At 39.0% G+C, this 13,367-nt stretch overlaps 1 protein-coding gene across 1 annotated transcript in view; it reads right to left on the bottom strand.

Annotated features, from left to right (window-relative positions):
* The window catches only part of LOC139135444 (adhesion G protein-coupled receptor L4-like), a 53,442-nt gene that overhangs the window by 4,564 nt on the left and 35,511 nt on the right, over positions 1–13,367 (bottom strand). The window contains exons 15-21 of the mRNA XM_070702827.1: positions 7,250–7,299; positions 6,745–6,868; positions 6,436–6,533; positions 5,715–5,814; positions 4,348–4,478; positions 3,485–3,577; positions 2,648–2,717 (exon numbers count right to left, since the gene is read on the bottom strand). Of these exons, the coding sequence (XP_070558928.1) occupies positions 2,648–2,717; positions 3,485–3,577; positions 4,348–4,478; positions 5,715–5,814; positions 6,436–6,533; positions 6,745–6,868; positions 7,250–7,299 (666 nt within the window). The remainder of the gene's footprint in view (positions 1–2,647; positions 2,718–3,484; positions 3,578–4,347; positions 4,479–5,714; positions 5,815–6,435; positions 6,534–6,744; positions 6,869–7,249; positions 7,300–13,367) is intronic.

Below are 13,367 nucleotides of genomic sequence, written 5' to 3'. Positions count from 1 at the left end.
CTCTGAATTCTGTTATGTAACTGTGTGCCGTCTTTGGCAACGGCTATATTGAAAAGGGGTCAATATGGCGAGTGTCGTCGGGGTCAGTTTGTACATGACCACAAATTTGATGAATAAAACGTGAGAGGGGACATATTGTACCCGGAATGAGACGGAATTATTGCCGCGATCACATGAACTAACTAACCCTAACCCTAAAAACTCTGTGATGGTCTTCATATTCTTGATTGTGTGTCGGGTGAAGCACAGTGGGGGCCAGGAATTGGGGTAAGCTGACCAAATTGTCGGAACGGAGCGAGCGATGCGGGCGGAGTTCCGACAATTTGGTCAGCTAACCCCAATTCCTGGCCCCCACTGTACTTCACCAGATACAAAAACTAAGCAGTCGGAGATTGTGACAGTGATTTGAAGAAAGTGCAAATTTATATTATTTAACCTTTTTAGTTAGTCAGTGCCGCAACTACGGGCGTCTGTGTTTTGTGTACGGCGATTTTGACATCATCAGTTTGTGGCTATACCACTTGTAAAATGGTGTCGCCAGGAGTATCGAAGTACAATGGTATAGAATTTACAATCACCATACTAATCTGAAACAAATAGTGGTTGTTTACATTTAAAGTGTGAGTCCTGCCACATTTTGAGACTTTTTCGTGTGACTTGGGGCATATAGGGCCTACTATAGTTCTGGTTGTCAATGAAATTGGTATCAATAAAACAAACATTTACACAAAAACTGAAGCTTATTTGAGCGGTTTTTAGACTGTTGTATTATGTTATTTCGACGAAAACACGGGAAAAGTTACACTTTTCGATTTCCATCATGGCGACATTTTCCGGAAATTGCCGACCTCGCCCCGTTTTGGCGTAAGTAGCTGTGACGTAACTAATAGAACGGGTGATGGTGACTTCGTGCATTGACTATGGGGATAATGATAATTTCATTAGTGAAAGCAGTGCAACTGAGAATATCATCGTCGCAGAAGATATGACAAATTGCCTCGTTCAAAATCTGTATATAAAAAATTGAATTACACCATGACGCTTGTAGATAAATGTAGTAGAGATCAAGTTGAAAATTGTCCACCGTTCATAACACACATCTTTCCTATCAACAGCTGGAAGTGGAACAGGCTGAGGGTCACGTTAGCATAAACACCAAAGGTAGCATTCTCGCCGCAAAATCTTCAGTTTGGCGTTATAAAACCTCACATGAACATTGGCACTTTTAAAAATATGTGACCGTAAAGACATGTCAAGCCAAATTCTTGGGAAGAGATAAATTAAAATTGACATGATGTAAATATCGGGCACATTTCTGTGACGGAGTGATCAGCTACGCTTCCGCAGTTTTTTTTCTCGATTAAGTGTCGGCGATATAAAGCACAGTGTTCATTGTTTCATGACTGCGAAATTCTCAAAGAAGCTAAAATATTTTAGGGGAGACTTAGTCGAGCAGAAGGGAACAGATGACGACAACGCGACTGCTTCGTCAACAGTATAAACTTCTTTGCTACACGTTGTGTCACTGTTACTGGCAGCGCCATGCTGTATTATACACAACCTATCGTTCAGTCTCGCAAAGAGTCAGTCAATCACTACGTAAACTTTTTAGGAATATAAAATTAGATATCTCCTAACGTTACTAATTATAGAGTCACACATGCATGAGATCTAGTACTTGTATTCATTTATTTATTTACAATCACTTTCGTAAAGCATCTGAATCGGCGATCAGTCTTGGGGGATGTAAACACGGCCATACTTCTCCGCGGCCCCCGCATCCTTGACATGTTTTGGGCAACCTGTCGCAGTCTTGCTGCTGTTCTCGCTCTTGTCCACAGTTGATGATGATACACGCGATGCTTTCTGGTGACAATGGTCGTGCTGGTACGGCATTGCGATTACATAATCGATGTAGTAACTCCAGGAATTAAAGTCTATCTTACCGTACATCTGGCTTCCGAACCGTGTTTATTGTAAGTCACGGCACTCGAAAATGTGCACCGCAGAAAACGCTTGTCTGAATGCCTCTTTTCCGACCCTTTCTTGTAATTTTGTCAAATGCGGCTAATATATCATCCTAAAATGCAATAAACTGACAATGGCTGCAGTTACTTCAGCCACCAAAGGCGTAACTTCTCACCATGTTGAAGCCACAGCGATAAGCATTCGCTTTGGGCGAGGTGAACACACGTACACTCACTCGTACATTCTATTAGTTACGTCATTTCCGGTGGCAATGCCCGCGAATTCTGAAACGACCCGAATGGCAGCTAACTTCAAAGTCGCACAACATATTGCATTTTAATAATATTTAACCGCGTCGTTTCATTGGGGTGATGCATTTATTTGATAAAGTAGGGGTGGCAAAATCATATAGCATGGCTCATTTTAAGCAAAATTAACTTTGAATTTATGCGGGACATACACTTTAAAAAGTTCAATTTAGTGATCGATCGTCAAGATTGGCGATATAAAAGAATAAAGAGTCGACATAATAAAAATAAGTCGCCGAATATCGATGAAGATAGTATGGTACATGAAAGAAGGGAGACAGTTACATTCGTTGCGCATGATTATGTATTTGTATTGCACTTTTATTGACAAGTCGAGTTCAATGGAATCGCACTATTTATCCAATACTTACAGACAACGTTATCCCGACGGGCAGATACATAGTCAGTGCTCTCAGCAAGGTGTCAACCAACACCCAGCATCTGCAAAGTAAAGTGTTAATGACAAATACTTAAAAATTCTCTGACAATTCAATATAGAAGATGGTGATGTAACGAAATTAATGTGAGATTACTATAGTAAAACTACCTTCCATTCAACGATCGCGACTTAAATCGCTGTAACAGAAAGAACGACGTGTGGCCTGGTACAAAATTTTTTATCATTTGTCAGATGCAACACCCGTACCTTTTTGAAACAAATCACCAAAAGCGCAAGCCCGGGGATTGCATAATTCAATGGAGTGCCAATTATTGTTGCGTCTTCGAAGATGTATCATAATTTCCGCATATTTAAAATCACATTGACGCGAATTTCCAATACCATATTACATGCAATGGAAGAACACGGAACTAACGATGCACCCTCTTTTGGAGGGACTTTAATTGTTATAGAAATACTAGAAAATAAATCAGTTCTAAATAAATCCCTTTGACTGATTTCCAAGTATCCTTTGCCCATTAGGACATTAAATTCAACCGAGACTTCACACTGTACGTATTGGATCTAACTCCTTAGAAATGCTCTTTGAAACCTGAAACTACTCATATCTCTTTGTATTTTAAGGACCTAAACACTTAAGAAGGCAAAATTATACTACTACGAATAAAACGTTTGCATTGCTTGCACATAAGATGGCGTTTGGTAGCGTCTTGAACTTAATGTGTAGAATATCAAGGACGTTAAGAATTACATTCTAACGCCCGAAGCCATATCTTATTACGTATTACATCTATTGAGAAAAACTTACTGTTTGCCTTGTCTGTACGTGGAAAATCGGGTCACAGCTAAACCAGCGACTGTAATGACAGGTATCAGCCATCCAGCTACGAGATACATTACTCTGGTATCAAAGAAAAATCTTGAATAAATAGTTGCCAGGGAAAGGAAGAGAAAATTGACCAGTTTCTTAGAGGAACAATTTTTTTGGTCGGACTATGATATACATCAGTATGTGACCACTTAAAGGCGTCGTCCCGTCTGAGGCCGCACGACTTTCTTATCGAAAAACATTGCCTCTTCCCAGACATTGTAAATGAGTGTCGTGCAAAGGAGGAGGAAATTGCAATGAATGTCTCGAAAATGTGAAGATAATTCAGTATTTAATGCGTATTCATCTTTCACCAGTGTTGTAGCTTTAAAACCCCTGCAAGACTTTGCCAAATAAACTTTAGTTGCACCCATTCGTTTACAACAAGCTGCTTTGGCTATGGTCACCAGTTTCGATACAGCCGTCATTTTGAAATTTTGGATATGCACATATAGGATTACCCGAATTTTGGGACACTTTATGCACAGCAACAGGCCCGTTGTGTTGGAAGACAGGGTCCACCTCCGAAGTCCACTCGCTCCATGAGTTTTCACCCAACAAAATCGTATTTCAGCTCCGTGTATGCTAGTATAGCACTCTGTCGTTTACATAAATAATCGCAATCATACCAATCCATAATTCAATGACAGTAGGTCAGAATTCGTAAGACGATAGTTGTAAACATATACACAAAACAGCACAGAACAGACAGTAAATAGACGGTACACAAACAAAGTCATATTCATGAAAGAAATATATATGGACCTCTTGTATAACTATCAAAACAAAATATTGTACCTTACCTTCGATAATTGTTGCTGTCATACTCACGATATCGAACCCTCATAAACAGTTGCAGACACTTTATCATTGTCCAGGTGAAGCATGACAAAGAGCAGCCATGAATAATTACCGCCATTACAGTACAGATGGTCTGAAACAAACGGAAACTAATCAATTTTATACCTGTTGATGATGTCAGGATCACAATTAAAGCTCTTAATTAGAGGCCTAGAATGTCCGGATAAAGATATTGCTAAGGAATTGCTCGACAAGCCAGCGTATTCGGAGTATGATTCACCCTTTTTTGCTTTTATGGAAATTCATGCAAGAGTCAACTCTTGTCTATTTGAAACAACCGCTAACTATTGTGAGGATAATAAATATTCGCATTTTCAAACTAGTCCGACTCACAGTCATCAACAAATGTGTTTACTGTTCACGCACCAAAATCGGAATAGTTAAACCAATGCTAAAACTTTCTGTAAGGGAACTAAAAATCACTCCTTTTCGAAACAAAATATGAAGGCAGGGATTACCGTGCAAAACTTGATAATCTAGAAACAAATTACTCAATGTCTACCAATACTCGAAATTCGAAATGACCGCCATCCTCTTACTAAGTTTATCGCGTAAATTAACACATTTTTAGCAATTCAAGGCAGTACTCTATCAGCTTCAACATGTACCCGCAAGTAGTAAACGAAGAAAGTATTGCAACTTAACGAGAGTTTGAATAACTGCCCCCGAGACGATAAGGTATGGCGTTTATGGGTTTCAGACAGTATACAGCAGACGCACTGTCTAAGCATAATGGCCTTTCGGCTCTCCAGGCTGACCTTTAGGCCCTCTTAATGTCTTAATTTCAAGATTTGAAATCAAACGTAAAATGTGAAAACAAATGTGGATTTTTTGTTCCATACTCATTCATAGCTATGTAAAGTAAACCACTAGATGTACATCTAACGAGATGTTCAGAAATCATGCACCAGTCGTTACTCGTGAACGTTGCGGACAACCGTGCAAATTTGACTGATGTCCAGACCTTTATCGAAATTACAGTTTTTTTCAGCATCCTATTCAGTGAGTATTGCCTATACATGCCACTTTCCGATATGCCATGTTTGAAGGACACAGTAGACTGTTGGCGTTATGAGTTGTAAGAATATTTGAATACCGTCCATTTTACTATCGAATATGAAAGTAAATAGTTCTAGGGTTGTTTGGGCTTCTGTCGTAGAACTCCATGTATCCGAGTGTGTTCTGAATCAACTGACATTTATAAACTACCTTAAGCTTGACCGAAACTTGCTGGTGGTCTGTAAAAGTATACACATATCAGTAAAATTTAATTATTTTAGTGTATAACAGAACAAAGGTCATAACTTACACTTGATATCTTCTGTTGAGTTGCAATCACCATGGATATGTTTGTCAACAATTCAGCTGTGAGAATATTCATAATGATAAAGTACTGGTCGGTCCGGATTCTTATTTAAAAGCAAAGAAAAGTCAAATAGACGCATACTCATTAATATTGCATAATAAGAATAAAAATAGTGCAAGTTGCAATTTTGAAATTTATTAGTAGGTATTATAATAAGTCAGACAATGAGAATTAAGAAGATGGCACATTCTATTAGTTGTTCTTGTGTCATATATCCTACGGGTACATTCTAAGACAACTTTATTTCTATCGGTCTAGATCTCTTGATCTTAATGTTCTTTCACTTTTCAATAAAACGACATGTCTCTCAGAGGATTCAAAAAGCTATATCTAAAATCACCGTATGTAAGCAGGAAAATGTTTGTTGCAGTATGACAATGCCACAGTGGTTGACTGTTACATAAACAGGGAAAAATCGCAAGCCCATGCTCAGTAAAGCAGGGACTTAGATCGAAATTTCAAAATGTTTTTTGACGACTACGAATGATCTAAAGTCGGTCATTTGGCGCATTTCTTTGGTTTAAAGTGGTAGTCCGTTTCTTCACATAACCTTTTCATTCATAGTGATTGGAAACAAAAACTTTTTAACACGACTATCATGACTCTACTTTACTTCCAAAAATATATGTTGTATCAAACTCTTAAAACAAAACTTCGTACGCACCTAGATAACGACACAGACACCAAAGCGAGGCAGATGAACGCCACTGCATGAGCATAGGAAACCATTACAGTAATATTCATACCTTCAAGGAGGAAAAACTGAAAGAGAAAGCTATTCTCTTAGAGTTTCCTACATGAAAAATCATGTCAGGTTTTTGCCAATTCAACGTATCAGTTTAAACGCGCATCGTCTGTCAATTATCTCTAGCAATTTCAATGATACATGTAATCTAATTGTGTGTCGCAATTCTAATTCCCCACAGGAGAAAAAGCATTTTCCTATATTCGCGCACAGATAGAAGCATATTACCACAGGTTGTGGTCCGAGTTTCATCACCAAGCCAAAGTTTGTTGTGTGTCTGCATTCACAAATAGCAAGACCTTCCATCCCTGGATCAATTGTCGATAACAAGCAGTCTTCCGTACTCCACAAACTGTAATTATAGAGAAAACAAAATTTGAGAAAAAAAAACTCACTCTTCGTCTTCGTTCGTGCCCATGCAATGCTATTATCTATGGTTAATAAGTTGCTTTACACCAGAGGGCCATGACAGAACTAACACAAGGAAAGTCAAAGTTTCTTTAACGTATATTGGAGACAGATATGCTAAGTTTCAGTCGGTACCGCGTATAGTCATAGGGACGAAAGATGAACGATAAAGGCTTGGTTGAGGAAAAATACGAGTAATTGCTGTTATTCGTCTTTCGCAATGTAAAAGTGAACTTCTTGTTAAATGGTATGGTGCTAAAATTACACACGTTATTCCATGTGACACGTTGACAGCAGTGCATTATGGGGTTAAGTCATCAAATACCTATCGTCACTGTAAAAATCGATGAACGAACACTTTGGGTCCCATGCTACCTACAATCGTAGAAATAATATTACATTAGACATTCCAAATACAAAATTACATATGATAAAAGTTGAACAAAATATAAACCTATTAGTAGTAAAGTAAACGTGGTCAACTGGGATTAATAAGAATTTTACACCCCATTTTATTCATTTATCTACATGAAGCGAAGGAAAAATTAACCATCCATGTAACTAAAGTATGACCCTGACCTATATACGAACTCACACGCAACAGCTGGCGCAGCAGTGCATTGTCCTGAACTAAGCGGGCCTGCTGAGCATGTTTATACACGTTCCGAAGGTGTACGGGGTGTGAGTCATCACCATCAAACTAGCCTATATAAAAGACCCCCGTTGTCAGTCCGGCCGGCCGGTCGCGGAGTCCAGCTGATGTTGAACACGAAGTTCCTATCGGTGCGAACTAACTTTCATATCCATTCAATCCATAATGTCTTAGGTATCTTTCCAGAGGTGGACTAAATCCTTCTTGTTTTTGTATTTCTAGTGCCTGATGAAATATGTACTGAATAAGTTCTGACCCCGGAGCCTCCTCATTCCGAAGGGTTGCACCTTTTTCTTGTATTTGTGTAAGCAGCTGTTTATATTGAACATAATAATGTTTATATTTCTCTCGTCTCTTTGCTACACCCGTTTTTCCTTGTATTACATCAATAACGACGCCAGGTATAGGAGTTAAGGCTAACAGTACCGGAACTGTCGGAATTGCCGCTATTACAGCAGAGCTTACAAGAATTCCTTTAGTAATATTAAGAGCCATATCAATTCGACCCATCAATTTGTAACTTCGTCGATATGCAGCACTTGTTCTTTCTATGTAATCAGCCAATTGTTCAACGCTTTCAACAACTGAGATGTGCATTTTTTTTTTACTGTATATGTAAGGGATGATAAAAAATAATTGTAGTAATATAGAAATACAATATGGCAGAAGGAGGAGAAGATATACCACTCCAGGATTTCGATGATGCAAATTTGAATGATGACGTTACTGCTGAAACATTCTTTATGGACGATGATAATACCCTTGCAGAAGCTGATCCTTTCCTTGCTAGCCCAAAGGTTGATCGTTTGACTGAACTTAGAGCAAATGAAAAATTAAGAATGGTTAAAAAATTCTTAAAGGAGAATAAAATTACTGATCCGGATGCACTAAATGTATTGGTTATGGAATCTGAGATTAAGGATGGAAAGCTGTATTATAAAAACCTCAAGCTGTCTAAAGATAGAGGAGGTGGATTTTATAAGCTCACCACATTAATGAGAGAAAAAGGAGGACATGAATTTATGAGAGATGTATTAGGAGGTCGCTCTAGCGCAGAGCCCGAATATGTGAGTCGTACATTGTATTCTGAAGATGTGAAAAACAATAAAATACCAGCTGAGAAGATGACACCAGAAGACATGGGCATATACAAAGATGAACTGACATTCTTACGACAAGATGCTTCTGGTAATGCAGATAAAATACAAGCTTTTGAAAATAAAATCGAACAATGGAACAATCTAAACCCAGAATATAGAGCTATTAATGATGAATTAAAGATTGCGAATATGCGTATTAGCGACCTTAACAATGAAAAAGTTAAAATAAGGCTAGAGAAAAGAGAAGTTGAAAAACAGTTAAAGGAAATTCCTGTAGAACACACCCAAGCAAAAGAAAAAGCCGAGAAACTACTAGCTGAACTCATAACAAGAGAAGCTAAAATTGACAATCGAATTGAATACGAAAATGGCAAGATTAGCCGGGCACTTGAAAGTCTGGCGTCGACTAGGTCTCTTCGTGATGTAATTTCCGATCCAGAATTGTCACTGAGACTGAAGCTGACAGAGTTATTTAAACGAAATGGTATAACAATCGCTGCAATACTGACTGCCCTTGGAATGACAATATCAACAATTGCCCTGGCTGTGACTAAGGAGGAGGGGAGGAGCGGGAGCAGGAACTGGCGGGTCTGGTTCAGGTCCGCCCAAAGTATATACAAAAGCGAAAGAAATTGTAAAGCAATTTGGTGAATGGTTAAAAACCTTGGCCGCAAAAAGTGCTGCTGCAATACCAGGTTTAATCGGTTCCCTCGTCAGTTTTCTATTAAAAACAGTAGGATCGGTGGTCGGATTTGTTGGAGAACAGCTATGGATATTTTTAACTGGATTAACATTAGTCATTATAAATAAAATTATGTATTAATATGGCATCAACATGTTTGGTGAAAAGAATATTGCAAAGTTTCTTTCTAAAAATAAAGACCTGTTTGGTTTCTCCGTCGAATTGGAATGGTGCAAACTCCGACGAGTAAATCGACATATACTTCGAGCAAATCCAGGTGTCCGACTAAAGGATGATAATCTGTATCATAACATATTAGCTTTCGTGAAGGAATGTCAAAAGACTAACTTCTTTAAGCGACTAGAATTCATAGCTGTATTCCAGGATACTGAGGATGACCAAGAGGCTCATCATCTCCAAGAATATTGGGTTCTTCGATTGATTCGCGACACAGGTAATCGATTTATCTTTCAGTCAGACGGAAATATTTATGTAAAGATGTGATTTTTTCTTCTAAGTCATTATATACACGAAGTGAAACTTAAGATGTGATTAATTTTCTTTTTAACTGTAATTTCTTTTTTCTTCACTACTATATACATTACACGAAAAATGGGGTACGATAGAACATTATTACCGACTTTCACCAACCGAATACCGAATGGAACAAAGTCAGAAAGAACTCATCACGTGATTGCTCATAATCCAAGTGAGGCAGATCCAGGCCAGACACTTATCATACGATGTCCGAAGTTAGAAAGCGGAGTAGTCCTAGTTCCAGATACTTTCGACCTGGTTTTTTGATCTCGAAGTAACGGGAGATGAATTTAACCAAGTAGTACAAAATGTTGCAAAAAATTTGGTGGAGCGTATGAAACTCACATTTGAGGGTCAGACACTTTTCGATTTGAATAAATATAACCTTATTGAATGTTATCGCGATCTCTTCAAACATAAAAAGGAGAGAGCAAATATGACACTGTACGGAATTCAGAACGAAAATCTAAGAAAATTGAGAAGTGGTGCGACCGATGCAGATGCCGCCGTCGTGGGCGATAAGTTACTTTTCGACACATATAAAACAAAATATGCTATTCGTCTCACTCATCCCCTCATAACAGGCCATGGAGTTGCATATCCAAAAGCGTTAGGGAGTCATATTGAATGGGAAATTACGTTGGCACCCGCCTTCAAATTAATTTCCAGTAAAAATAATATTATTACAAACAATTATAAATTAAAAAACATTCAAATGGAATACGAGACAATTTCTGACCTCGATCTCGCGAGGTCAACTGCTGGTTATTACAACGGTGGAAAAAGTTACCTTTACGAGCATATACATTATTTTAGAACAATCCCATTCAAAGAATCGGACACGGTTATCAATGAAAATATAAATGTACCACGACGTAGCATTAGAGGTATCGCAATACTCTTCACTAAATATTATTATAATGCAGAACTGAACAGTGAATTTTTCTTTAACCCCTCCATTGAATCTGTGTCTGTATCAATCGAAGGCATTGCAAATAAAATATATGCTCAGAAGATGTTACCAAGACAATTTTGGCGAGAGGTGCGACGGTATTTTGCTGAAGATAAAGATTGGTGTGAAATTGATATAGATGAGGCCGATTATTTGAAGAATAAATTCTGTCTGTTTATCGATCTGCGTAGTTTTAAAGATATTGAATTTCATGGAAATGGTTTAAAAGTAATGAACACAAAGGACGGAATTCAACTTGAAATTTTGAAGAAAAACACCTCAATTAAGATTGGCGATGTCACTCGCGATGAAAATATATTTGGTCACATTTATGTTATCAGTGATGCCCTGGTCTCTATTGAAAATAGTAGATTAAAGTCTTTACAATTTTAAACCCGTCCTATCGGCCATGTTTCTGCCAGCCATTCGCCCGTGTCTGGATTATATAACTGCACACGTTTGATATCATTTGGCGCCATCATGATTTTACTACGCTTTTCACTACGGATTTCTCCAGCCTTTTTCCGTACAAACTGTACAAACTGTGCCGGCTCCGGCTCCTTCCCAGTTTCAAACAGATCTTTATAATCTTCAAAGTTCAAATGTTTTCTAACACAAACATCTTTCACCCCTTTATTTTTTTTCGTCTCCGAAGTTGGAGTTCGAAAAGCATACACTTTCGAGCGTATGCCGACAAAATCAAGAATAGGTTCACCATTCAACTCATCTTTAAATTTACCTATCACTTTTTTATTAATCTTCGGAAAGTTGGGCCCACTCATCCCACTAGTATCATATATAGACTTCTCACCATTCTTTTCCACATCTTCCCGAACTATATCATTGAAAGTTACGTCCGGGTCCGGGAGGGGCACACTGTAAACAAAACTGTCAGTATCCATGTAGGCTAATCGTATTCCAGGGAACCGTACCCGAAAGTAATTGTAATGCATATCATACATAAGCAGCTTAGAAAGTTCAAGCACCGCCGCGCCGATGAAAACTGGTTTTACATATCTATGCTCATCCGTTTTCAGTTCCAGTAGGGCACTGTCGCAGGAATCGCCATCCTCTTCGGAAGTTATGAAAGTTATATGTTTCATCTTTGGATTATACTTCTGAATCTTTTTACGTCCACTATCCGTGCCCCTATCGGAACGGTTCCAGTCCGAAACAAATTTAAAGTCTCTGTACTTTCGAACATCTTCTATGTCTTACCGAACATTGCATTATTCATCAGCTTATAGAAATTCTTTTCGAAATCTGTCCTCCCCTTTGCCCTCATTTTAGTGTTAAAGTCAATATATTTCGCGAGACATGGAGCCTTCATCGAAAGCAAGCACCCGATAAATCTTTTTCAATCTCATTCCCATCCGAAGATAGAATTCCAGCAACTTGTAGTGTAAGACATAGGACTCTCTATCCATCACACTTGTAATCAGTCGACCGCCCTGCCTCGGAAATTCATAGTGATGCGGTGCTAATGGCAAATCGCTGTGTTCTTCATGTAATTCGGCTGGGTATTCTAAGTCTACTTCTAGAAAACTTGGTGGAAAGGTGGAACCAGGTCCCCACGCTCCGCTGGCTCCGCCCCCCGCTCCCCCCTCGGCGGCCCATTCCTCCCACTCTTCCATCGTCATCCAATGAAGTCCGCCCGTAGGCATTGCCTGACTCATTGCCCAGCCGTAGAGATTGTTTGCATCGAGATATTTTATTTCGGTCACTGGCTTCTCTGGATCGTAATTCCCGCCAGCTCCGCCGGCGACGGCCGGATGATTTGTCTGTAAATAATGAATATTACACTGGCTGATGCCGCCTCGAATTCCCCGTTGTACGAAAGTCATCTGCTCAGCATCTTGAATGAGCCCAAATTTATTACCCGTGTAAAGTAACATAGCATCCCATGTCAAGCCAGGCGCTGACATGTAATGGGCCGGATCTAACTTATATGCTTCTAAACATGTGTCGCGAAAATTTTCGAATATATTAGCAAGAAGGAGAACATCCGTCTCACAATAGAATTCCATATAATCACGAATCGTCTTACATCCAACTTCGTCCCATACTCTTAATGCATGTTCGTAATCAGACTCAGAAATCCCCTCTTCCGTCAATTCGCTATAAAATTCCCCCCTCTCCGGGAGCTGGTTCTCTCCCAGTCTGTCAACCGAGTCTAAATATTCGTAGGGGAAGAAACCTTTCGCCCTTTGAATGTCTGGGTATGAAAGTGGCGCCGCCGTCCCACCGTGGGTCTCCGGCACAGTTTTTGCCAACTTCGCCAATGACCCCATCATCAACTGAGCACTGTCCATAAACTTTATAGAAAATAAACGTCTCTTTATCTCCCTCTTCCCATCGACAACAATTGAGCCACTAAAAATAAATGTTTTCGAGAGACCCATAATTCCACCATTGCTCGTCTTAGCTATTAAATTTGGCTCTTGTCCGGGACCATCATCTATTTCATGTAACTTTTTCAAAATAAAAGAACCATCGTATCCCTTGAGGTTGTGAAAGTAG

This window comes from Ptychodera flava, chromosome 6, assembly GCF_041260155.1.
Source record: "Ptychodera flava strain L36383 chromosome 6, AS_Pfla_20210202, whole genome shotgun sequence".
Lineage (NCBI taxonomy): Eukaryota > Metazoa > Hemichordata > Enteropneusta > Ptychoderidae > Ptychodera > Ptychodera flava.
This window is presented reverse-complemented; position numbering and strand designations above follow the sequence as displayed.